The 12,424-nt window shown below is 30.2% G+C and overlaps 1 protein-coding gene across 1 annotated transcript in view; it reads left to right on the top strand.

The window, feature by feature from the left end:
* The window catches only part of LOC143067744 (lys-63-specific deubiquitinase BRCC36-like), a 19,702-nt gene extending 7,278 nt beyond the window's left edge, over nucleotides 1–12,424 (top strand). Inside the window, exons 2-7 of the mRNA XM_076241237.1 lie at nucleotides 1,774–1,893; nucleotides 2,776–2,863; nucleotides 3,287–3,375; nucleotides 8,590–8,654; nucleotides 9,416–9,591; nucleotides 12,023–12,424. Coding sequence (XP_076097352.1) covers nucleotides 1,774–1,893; nucleotides 2,776–2,863; nucleotides 3,287–3,375; nucleotides 8,590–8,654; nucleotides 9,416–9,591; nucleotides 12,023–12,180 — 696 coding nt within the window. The 3' untranslated portion in view covers nucleotides 12,181–12,424. The remainder of the gene's footprint in view (nucleotides 1–1,773; nucleotides 1,894–2,775; nucleotides 2,864–3,286; nucleotides 3,376–8,589; nucleotides 8,655–9,415; nucleotides 9,592–12,022) is intronic.

Genomic DNA, 12,424 nt, shown 5'->3' with positions numbered 1-12,424 from the left:
ATATACTCAATAGTATTATATATATGACATTTTATATAGCGACCAGTTTTTATCTTATAATAGTATATATAGAAAGTATATAAAACTGCAGTACAACAGTTATCCCCATGTAGACTATTCTTCTGAACTATCTTTACGTGTCTCTAATGTCATGTGGGCCCCCTTTGCTCGAATTCTTGTTTGTAATTTGTCCCTTTTTCTTATTTTGTATGCATTGTGCGAAAGTAAATATCTCTCCTCCTTCATTGAAATTTGGCAGATCATCAAGAATGCGTATTTTTTTCCCTTTTAAGTTGTGTGCGTTGGACATGATAAGTTGCTTATCCCCAAAATGAAGGAAACGAACTATGATAGGCTTTGGACCTTTCCCATGTGTAGGGACTCTATGTGCATTTGCGATGGGTAAAGCATTAGCTTTTCTTTCGTCAATATGCATGTCTTCACTGAAGAGTTTTCTTGTTATAGCATACACATTCTCATCTTTTTTAGTGTCATATATACCGTATATCAGTATGTTATACTTCCTATCATGTTTTTCTAGTAAAACAGCTTGCTCTTTAAGGTCATCAATTTGCTTTTGTAACTCTATTTTTTGTTTTTCAAGTTTATTATTCTCTATGAATTGAATCCGTGCATCCATACCTTGAACCCCTCTTTCGAGCTATGTGAAATCATTACGAAGAGATTTAAGCTCTTTGTGGGAGGTTTCGTACTTAACATTGAGCACATTTACATCAGCCTTCACCTCGTTTATCATACTTGTCAAGTTGCGTTCAACTTTATTCAGCTGTGTAGAAAAAACAGTAACTTTCTTATCTATTCCCATAATAAGGGTCTTCAAATCATCAAATTGTTCTTGTGATGCCATGTTGGATTAAAAATAATTCAGATTTATAGTTTTATATGACTACTGGTGCTGCCACTACATGTACATGTATGATGTAGTTGTCTTTTGTGTTGAGAATTGTATCGTTATAATACCACTGGTTATATGTTTATAGAAAACCCTAAGTGATGCCAGGGACTGTATATATTTGTCTTTGTTTCTTGTAATAATATAGAAAAGTAGAAAAATTACTTCAATACTCGTAACGGTTATGGTATCTATACTTCATTGTGCTCAGCTCATCTGCGGTGCATGGATATGGGCTAATATTGACGAGACATTATATTTTTGTATATATTTATGTCAATTCATTGAAACAAAATCATCTGTACCACTTTTAAAAGACTCTACATCTCCGTAATATCTAAAATATCTCAAAATGTACTGCTACAAAATTTTGTTCATGGGCGCAGCCATTACATGGAAAATGATAGTGCAAGTGGGGCATCCGTGTACTTTGGACACATTCTTGTTTTTAGACTTTTTATAATTTGGATATATGTTTTAGTATGTTATATGCATTATAAATCAAAAATGACAATTAAAGTCAAATCAGTGAACATGAATTTGACAACCAATGCCCCTTTAAAGCAGTTGCAACAATTATGTGTGAATAGAATTTTTGGTCTATAATAGTAGTAAAAATGGTCCTATATACAATGTATGCATATCATTAAGCACATTATAGTATGTTAATTTCTTTTCCAAAACTTATTTGTAAACATTATGTGAAACTGATTATTTATTGAAGATTGCATTAAATTTCTCCCTGATAGATTAACATCTTCACATTTGATGGTTGCACGATTGTCCAATTCTTCATTTTTTCATATTTCATCCATTAACCTATGGAATAAAAATTTCTACTTTTTTTCTTCTTTTCCTAGATTGACGAGAATCGTATATCTCACATCTCAGCTGTTATCATGCTACAGAGATCAGATAAACAGGCTGACAGAGTAGAAATATCACCAGAACAGTTATCCGATGCTTCCACTAAAGCAGAGGTACAGTTATCATGAGTTTTCTGCAGTGGACACAATTCTCAACTTATGTACACACACACTGATGCTAATTTCTGACACATAAATCAAATATGTAGTTTGAATAATTATGATAGTATTATAATGCCTAATAATACCTGTTTTTTTTCTACTGATTTAAGTGTTTGTCATCAAAATAATTACTGTGAACGTACATATATATAATATATATATTTAATTTGAATAAAATGAATTAAATTATGCAAGGACAAATCCTTGTGTAATAGTAATTATATTTTATTGCCCATTTAGTGGACTTGACATATTGTTTGGAAAATAGTCCATATATTGTTGGTTCAAACAAACTGGTAAGTTATATCGTTTGTTCTAAGCTGTGTTAGTACTTCAGAAAAATATGGGAAAAACAAGGATGTTAGGAATAATATTTATCAATATTGAAATTTTTACTGTCGCAGTCATTTTCCTGGTAGCTTTTATGTGCTAATTTCAAATAGTGGGTTTAAATTTCTACAAATTATAGTCTAGTTAGTGGAAGGAGATGTTTGGGAACAAAAAATAAAATAGTGTGTCAGTACCAAAACAAGATTTCAAGTCAGGTTAAAGGATTGAAATGAATTCTAGACTCCAGACAATGCTTGTTGAAATATTGAAATGCCATAGCTTTTTCTGGAAAATAATTGCCTGCAAAATTACATGTATACAATCTTATACCAGTAGCTAGTTAAAAGAAAGGGATTTTTATTTCCCAACTTTAATGGAAGTAAAAACTTTTGTTGCAAAGTTGCCTTTGAAAGTTTGAAAAATGAGTTATAAATTTGTTAAACACTCAAAATTTTGTGAAGAAAAAACACAATAAATATATAAAAGATAAATATATTATTTTAGAGAATGGCAAAAGAATTGTGTAGACCAATGAGAGTACTAGGCTGGTACCATTCACATCCACATATTACTGTGTGGCCGTCACATGTTGGTAAGATTTCATACAACATTAGTATTTCATAGATGTTCTTTAATCACCTCATAACACAAAGACAATCATATGTTGATGAGTATTTTTGTAGGTGATTTAAAAGAAATCAAAACAAAGATAAGCATTTTACAATGTTAGGTTGGTTTCTTGTCTTCACATTTCTCTGTGTATGAATATTTCACTTAATTTGGTGATGACAATTTCATTCTAAATATAACTACTTGCTTTAACTATACAGTCTTGTAATAAATTTAATAAATATGTAAACATTTAATTCTTTTATCAGTTGGTAAATGATATCCAAATGATAAAAATGCTGATGATAAAGTTTGAAAAAAATCTAATTTTTAAAATCAAATTCCTTCATTTATTCACAATTTACATAGGCAACCTATATATTTTTACATTTGTTTATTTTTTCAGATGTACAAACTCAAGCTATGTATCAAATGATGGATGAAGGTTTTGTTGGACTGATATTTTCAGTATTTAATGAAGATAAGTCTACAAAAGTAAGTGCATTTAAAGGAAACAATTTTTCAGATTGTATTACACTGTATTATGAATTTACAAGACCACAAACTGACAAGTTGCTGCAGTTATCTTCATGGAAAACTAAGATCAGGGGTTCACCTTGAAGTTAACTCAATATTCATAACATAAGTGTTAGATGAGGGGAGATAATTGATTAAGCTACACACATAGGTTTTTATTACTAGAACTAAATGTATAATGTCTTAGGAGTTAATTTACCTAACAACATAAAAAAAGAGAAGAAATATTGTCATGGGGATTACTCAGAAACCTATTCAGTGAGTGGTTTTAAATAAGATTGATGTATGCTTTCCATGTGTATATAGAATTGAAATATTCCAAAATTAACTGTCAGAAGTTATAACAAGTTGTATTTTTACCAAACAATTAACCAAAAAAAACCTGTTTTTTGCTTATTTTTATTTAAGTTATTTTTTTTTTTACTATTTATCTTCTGTTGACAAAAAAAAATTGTTATATTTAATTTTTTTATATGACATTTCTTTTACAAAGTTCTGGGCCCAATCAATGATTTTGATTTTACATGAGAGAGTAGGGAGATGTGTTCAGTTTCATTAAGAGTCAAATTCCATTACCATTTTGGATACAAAGTGTTTTCGTGCTTATCACTAAGCAATAAAAAAAGGTTTCATAAAATGAATCTAAAAAAATATGTGTTCTTCATTATGAGATAATCAATGCCAAGGGGAATCAATTTATAACATTAATTGTATGTTTCATTGTATCTTGTAATTCTTATTGGAGCATAGGCATTCATTTGACATGGAAACCCGTTATTCTCTTTGAATGCTATTATTGTTTCAAGAAGACCAAAATTATAAAAAGCTTTTGATGTATGCAAAGAAATGACCTTTTAAAGTTTTAAAATTAAAATTTGTTTTAAAAAAATAACTGACAAATCCTTATGAATATAGGATCATGATAACTTCAAGTAATTCAGTTACCTATTTTCAAATCTTGAATCACAGGAGAAAGAATGAATTACTTACACATTAAAAAAGTAACTCATTTATTTACAACAAAATCAATGTTCAAGGGAGATTATTCAGTAGCCAATTACCCTTTTTCATTAATAGGAATCACACCATGGACAATAACTCAATACTTTAAATGAAAGATAATAAAAGAAACATAGGATAAAGGAGATATCTCAATAACTTTTAGTGAAAATAACAGAAAAACAAAGGATATGGTAGATAAAATTATAGTGAAAAATAAAATAAAAACAAAAGATATATGAGATATCTCAATAATTTATCGTGAAAATAATAGAAAAACAAAGGATATGGGAGATAACTCAATAACAAATAGTGAAAAATTATAGTAAAACTAAGGAGAGTCATTGAGATAACTCAATTATTTATAGTGAAAGATAATATACAAACACAGGATATTGGAGATAACTCAATAAATTATAGAAAACAAAGGATATGGGAAATAACTCATTAGATTATAGGGAAAGATAAAATAAAAACAAAAGATATGGGAGATACATGTAACTCAATAAATGATAGTGAAAGTAAGAAAAAAACAAAGGAAATGGGAGATAACTCAATAAATTATAGTGAAAGATAAAGGGAAAACGGTAGTATTAAATTTTCCCAGCATTAGGTTGGCCTTTTGTGTACCCAAGGCAGGTGAAGGAAGTCAAATTAGGAGCGCTGTGATTGGATGTAAGGATACATGTACAATATATTTTTTATTTATCTATGAATAACTGCAGTGTATATATTTACAATATAAATTTTGAAACCTATTGAAATATTTTCTAGAGAATTATTCGAAAAGACTTCCAAAATTTCATAAATTTAGTGCAAAATGACATTGGGCATGGATAACATAAACAAGCTCCGTTGGAAGTTTGTCATGTTACTATTTAGCTTTAATTTTTAAAACAGAATTATAAAGTACTAACACAACATTTAACTGTTTTATCCAGGTTTTTATCTTAAAAAGTGGTAAATTTAGAAAATGTTACTATTGTCGCCTATGACAGAATAAATAGTACCGCTTTCCCTATACTGAAGATAGCAAGGGAAATCAAAGTCAATCGGACTTCAATTCTTTTATACTTTTTTGAAGCTTTTGATTAGTACATTTGATTTTTATCACAAAGAATAGAAATTTTTCACTGAGAACAATACTGTGTTGAGAAAAGTGCTGAGTCATCATGATAAGTCAAATGGATTGGTAATGATATTAAACTTTATTCTAGGATGTCAATATCAACTATATTGTATAAAATGCAGCATATTATAGTTCTTTTGTATTTGATTTCACCTTTTGCAATGATTTTTTCAATTGGAAACACCAGAATTCAAGTGGCGACAAATATTTTTCACATAGTTTGCCTTTTTTTCTGCGTAATTCCCTAAATGTATCACTTGGGTATTTCTGTAAACATAATCTATTAAAATGGGAAATTGTCTGGTTTAGTTTGTACTGTTTATGGAATAAGGCAATATTTTGTCACACTAGAAGCATTTTCAGTGTCAGAATTGTTCATCTAAGAAAAAAGAGGCCCACATGAGGCTAAATTTACATAGAATTTATACTCTCCTGTGTAAAGAATTGTTCACATTCTTGATAATTCTGGCAACAAATATTTTAAAAGTGCTTCATTTTGTAGTTTCTTTCTTTTATTATATCGGACACAAATAATTTTTCATTTCCTACTGTTTGAAAGGACTTTTGTTGGAAATTAATACTCCCAAGGGACATAATTCAGCTTTTTTATTGATTAATATAGGCAACAAAGGCAACTTTACACCTGAATATTTTGCATATTTAATGTTTAAAGTGTCTAATATCTTTGTTTTCATCATCTCAAGACAGAATAATGGATTTTATAACAAGCTCTGAAATTTTTAACCACAATATGGCATATACTAAAGCATGGAATGGAGATTAGTATGAAAAATCTTGAATTGTTGCATTTGTTGTAAAATTTTGATAAAATGAATACAAATTGAATGGAACTGTCCATTTTATCTGTTTAAATTGAACTATTTATCATTCTTTATAAAAAAAGATAAGATATGATTGGATACAGGTTGTTTATTAAGGCTTTTCTGAAAGAAGAAGAGAATGAGGTAAACCAGCATGTAGGGGTGGGGACATAAAATGATCTATGTTTCTTTTAGTAATGAGGACATACAAGTATTTATTATAGCCAAGGTTTTCACAATAGCCCAGTTTTGCATTAAACATGTCATAAGAATTCTTTATATCTTTATGTCACAGTATAGGGAAAATGGTAGTATTAAATTTTCCCAGCATTAGGTTGGCCTTTTTTGTACCCAAGGCAGGTGAAGGAAGTCAAATTAGGAGCGCTGTGATTGGATGTAAGGGTACAAAAAACAAAGGATAAAGGAGACAATTCAATAAAATAAAGTGAAAAATAAAAAAAAAAAACAAAGGATATCGGAGATAACTCAATAAATTATAGTGAAAAATAAAAAAAAAACAAAAAAAACAAAAAAACAAAGGACAAAGGAGACAACTCAATAAATTATAGTGAAAGTTAAATATTAACAAAGGATATGGGAGATAACTCAATAAATTGAAGTGAAAGATAAAATAAGAACTGAAGGATATGGGAGACAACTCAATAAATTAAAGTGAAAAATAAAAACAAAACAAAGGATATAGGAGACAACTCAATAAATTAAAGTGAAGAATAAAAAAAAAAACAAAGGATAAAGGAAATATTTCAATAACTTATAGTGAAAAATAATAGAAAATTCTAATATAACATGCTTCTTTTGCTTTGTGAATAAACCCATGCACATGTGTATATCCACTACTGTAGAATAATGAATTTTATCCAATTGGTATGCATTTAATATATTTCATTAACTTCCAAACTCTTAAATGATGTTCATTTTGTTACTAAAATTGAGAAAGGAAATGGGGAATGTGTCAAAGCGACAATAACCCGACCATAGAGCAGACAACAGCCGAAGGCCACCAATGGGTCTTCAATGTAGCGAGAAACTCCTGTACCTGTATCATTTATTATAACTGTAATGTGTTGCAATTGGAAATTGACATATTTGACCTAGATACAACACCCGTTCATGCTGGCTGTTCAAATTCCTCACTCTGAAAAATCATATTGCCAGTCGTTTGCTTGTTTACAAACTAAAAAAGGGAGGTTCATGGAAGACCCTACACAATCACTCTACACTTATACACATCGGACATAGAAATTACCTTAATTGTCCTAATCAGAATCGAAATAATTGATGCAGGCTATACTTTATTGCAGTTTTAACATGGGTAGGCATTATATTTGTGTTATTTTAGCCCTCACGTTCGTTCCGGCAAAAATAATCACGAATATAATGCCTACCCATGTTAAAACTACCTCACTATCGTTGGGCAAAAATAATCACGAATATAATGCCTACCCATGTAAAATATAGCTTGCATCAATTATTTCTTAAACAAAGGATATGGTTGATATCTCAATAACTTATAGTGAAAAATAATAGAAAAACAAGAATGTGTCCAAAGTACACGGATGCCCCACTCGCACTATCCTTTTCCATGTTCCATGGACCGTGAAATTGGGTAATTATCGAATTTGGCATTAAAATTAGAAAGATCATATCATAAGCAACAAGTGTACTAAGTTTCAATTTGATTGGACTTCAGCTTCATCAAAAACTACCTTGACCAAAAACTTTAACCTGAAACTCCCACTTTCATTTTCTATGTTCAGTGGACCGTGAAATAGGGGTCAAAAGTCTAATTTGGCTTCAAAATTAGAAAGATCATCTCATAAGCAACAAGTGTACTAAGTTTCAAGTTGATTGGACTTCAGCTTCATCAAAAACTACCTTGACCAAAAACTTTAACCTGGACGGACGGACGGACGAACAGAGCCACAGACCAGAAAACATAATGCCCCTCTACTATCGTAGGTGGGGCATAACAAAGGATATGAACAAAAGCACACTAAAAGCTAAGGAGCAGCACTTTTTTTTGCTCTTCTTCATCTCAAAGTCACTGTAAGGCCTTCAACAGAGACCATAAAAACCTCTCAAATAAGTTATTTCTACAAATTAGACATAGTGATGAAATTAAGATAAGACAATTATTGGAAATAACTAAGTTAGCTAGATACAAGCATTACATAATGAATAAATATAATGTTTCCCTTACAGTTAAACAGAATAGAAGTGACCTGCTTTCAGTCAATCAATCAAGCTATGGAAGACTATCCTCCTCAGTATGTATTTAAATAGCATAAATGAATTAAGTTATTTGGAAAGAACAGAGCTGTACATATTTGATATTTTCTGTCAAACAGTATTCTTGTAATGTCTGATGGTTCCATAGTAAACAATAGAATGTGTCACATGTTTGTAGTGTAAGTCATTATTGTAAGCTTCATTGGATACTATTTTTCATCAATTTATTTATTTTCATCTTATATTGATGATTAATACTTTAAACAACATTTGAATCCTAAAGTTGATGAGACAATTCCTGGTCGGTCATTTCTAACATATACAAAAAGTATAACAACATTTATCATCTCAGAATGTGCAAAATTGGCTTCGCTGAAACTTAAGAAATGAATATCCAATTCTAAGACTTTTTTTGAATAATTAATCATCATTCAGATCTGATACTGAAGTATACAGTAAAACTTAAAAATATCAGTGTCAGATCTACTCAAAGTTATAGAATATGAATATTAATTGATTGCAATGACTGTTAATTTTATAATGAATGATTTTATTTGTGCCATCTAAAAACATATCAATGAGCCGACTATCAACAAAATTCCAAATGAGGTGGATATAAGCGAGTTAAGCAAACACCAAGTTCTCCAAAAGACAAGATGTTAAATTTTAAGGCAATATGTGTACTTCCATCAAATATTTAAAAGGTCATTATATTCATTGTCACTTATTTTTTCCAAAAACTTGAACTCCTTAAGTTACGTACACATGAACACAATAATGATATTATCTGAAATTATAGGTATGCAAGAAAAGAAGTACCATTTTATATTGAACCAAGTAAAGGAATAGGTAAAGCTTGTATGGATTCCTTAGTACAGTTACCAAGAATACTGTGTCAAGAGGAAAAGGAGGCTTTCAGTAAAACAACAGATGGAACAGACTTAGATCTCATTACCAAACTTCATAATGTATCAGGTAGTGACATCTTTTACTGAAGCAATTGATGTAACATAATCTTCCTTTTAAATGTACCAGTACTTGAAAATGACCCCTTTTAGTAAAACAATGGAATATATATGTTTGACATCTTTTAATGATAAAAAATTTATAAGTCAAAATAGTTGAAATGAATTCCAGCTCTCCTTTGGAACTTTTGCATGAAATTGATTATCTTAGAGCAAATGCATCATTTTATTGGTGAATAAATGATCAAATTCAACAGTATATGAAATAAGAATACATTTCCATTTCTTGCACTATCACATTTCCATATCAAGTGAACTGCAAAATCTGGGTCAAAACCATAATTTGGTTCCATAATATACCATTTTTAGTTTTAAAAAGTTATCATCATAGTGAATATGTGTACTTACGGTAGTTTCAAGTTGATGTGACAACATTTTCATGGTAAATCACTGTAACACAAAATGTAAACCTGATATTGGACAGAGTAATAAACGGACTGACACACAGACCATAAAACCTAACTGTCATGACAAAGTGATAACATTATTCTTGTTAACTTAACCAAACATTTTTATACGACCGCAAAAATTGAAATTTTTTGGTCGTATATTGGTATCACTTTGGCGTCGTTGTCTGCATCATCGTCGACGTCGTCCGAATACTTTTAGTTTTCGCACTTTAACTTGAGTAAAAGTGAATAGAAATCTATGAAATTTTAACACAAGGTTCATGACCACAAAAGGAAGGTTGGGATTGATTTTGTGAGTTCTGGTCCCAACATATTAGGAATTAGGGGCCAAAAAGGGCCCAAATAAGCATTTTCTTGGTTTTCGCACTATAACTTTAGTTTAAGTAAATAGAAATCTATGAAATTTTGACACAAGGTTTATGACCACAAAAGGAAGGTTGGGATTGATTTTGGGAATTTTGGTTTCAACAGTTTAGGAATTAGGGGCTAAAAAAGGGCCCAAATAAGCATTATTCTTGGTTTTCAATTACTTTAGTATAAGTAAATAGAAATCAATGAAATTTAAACACAAGGTTTATGACCACAAAAGGAAGGTTGTGATTGATTTTGGGAGTTGAGGTCCCAACAGTTTAGGAATTAGGGGCTCTAAGGGTCCAAAATTGAACTTTGTTTGATTTCATCAAAAATTGAATAATTGGGGTTCTTTGATATGCCGAATCTAACTGTGTATGTAGATTCTTAATTTTTGGTCCCGTTTTCAAATTTATCTACATTAAGGTCCAAAGGGTCCAAAATTAAACTTAGTTTGATTTTAACAAAAATTGAATCCTTGGGGTTCTTTGATATGCTGAATCTAAAAATGTACTTAGATTTTTTATTATTGGCCCAGTTTTCAAGTTGGTCCAAATCGGGGTCCAAAATTAAACTTTGTTTGATTTCATCAAAAATTGAATAATTGGGGTTTTTTGATATGCCAAATCTAACTGTGTATGTAGGTTCTTAATTTTTGGTCCCGTTTTCAAATTGGTCTATATTAAAGTCCAAAGGGTCCAAAATTAAACTAAGTTTGATTTTAACAAAAATTGAAATCTTGGGCTTTTTTGATATGCTGAATCTAAACATGTACTTAGATTTTTGATTATGGGCCCAGTTTTCAAGTTGGTTCAAATCAGGATCCAAAATTATTATATTAAGTATTGTGCAATTGCACAGTATTCAGCAATATCAAAAAATATTCAATTGCACAGTATTGCACAATAGCAAGAAATCTTCAGTTGCACAGTATTGTGCAATAGCAAATATTTTCAATTGCACAGTATTGCGCAATAGCAAGAAATATCTAATTGCACAATATTGTGCAATAGCAAGAAATTTTCAATTGGAGTTATCTTTTTTTGTCCAAAATAGTAGTTGAATCAACTTAAATCATTGTTTTATACAATATACAATGTATATTCACTTTTACTACCAACTGATAAATTAAAACAATCTTTACCATTTAGTGATAACAAGCACTTTTTTACATTTTAATATTTTATGATGTATTTAAATGAGAAGTTATTGTTGCAAACTCCATTAGAAATTTGAATTGGGATCAGTTTTGGAAAAAGGGAAAGGGAGATGTGAAAAAAAAGGAGGGGGGGTTAAATTTTTCTCATTTCAGATTTCATACATAAAAAGAAAATTTCTTCAAACATTTTTTTGAGAGGATTAATATTCAACAGCATAGTGAATTGCTCAAAGGCAAAAAAAATATTTTAAGTTCATTAGACCACATTCATTCTGTGTCAGAAACCTATGCTGTGTCAACTATTTAATCACAATCCAAATTTAGAGCTGAATCCAGCTTGAATGTTGTGCCCATACTTGCCCCAACCGTTCAGGGTTCAACCTCTGCGGTCGTATAAAGCTGCGCCCTGCGGAGCATCTGGTTGTAAATTATAGAGAATGAGTACCATTTTATATTTTCAGTTTATACCAAATCTCTGTGCCATATAACTGAAGTAATGAGTGGACCTTTGATACAAGCATTAGAAAACAGACTAGAAACAAACAGATCTAGAATACAGACATTACAGGCTAGAAAACTAGACATTGAAAAACAATTAAAGGAAATAGATAACAGCTGAGATCAACAGTAGGAAATTTGTGTCTCTCAAAATGATTACAGATAAATCCAGCATAGCATGATGTCAATAACATGCTTGATGTAGATTCCAAGCATAGCTCTAATTGTATTATGAACTTCTACATATTTGTGGAATTTAAGTTACTACCTGAGGATATACATGTATTTCTTTTACCACATTATTGTTGAGTTATTGAAGATGTATTGAATATAAAATGTATTAAAATTAAAACTTGAAATAATGA

The sequence above is a fragment of the Mytilus galloprovincialis genome, chromosome 3 (genome assembly GCF_965363235.1).
Source record: "Mytilus galloprovincialis chromosome 3, xbMytGall1.hap1.1, whole genome shotgun sequence".
NCBI lineage: Eukaryota > Metazoa > Mollusca > Bivalvia > Mytilida > Mytilidae > Mytilus > Mytilus galloprovincialis.
The sequence above is the reverse complement of the archived record's forward strand: the minus strand, read 5'-3'. Positions and strand labels throughout refer to the sequence as shown.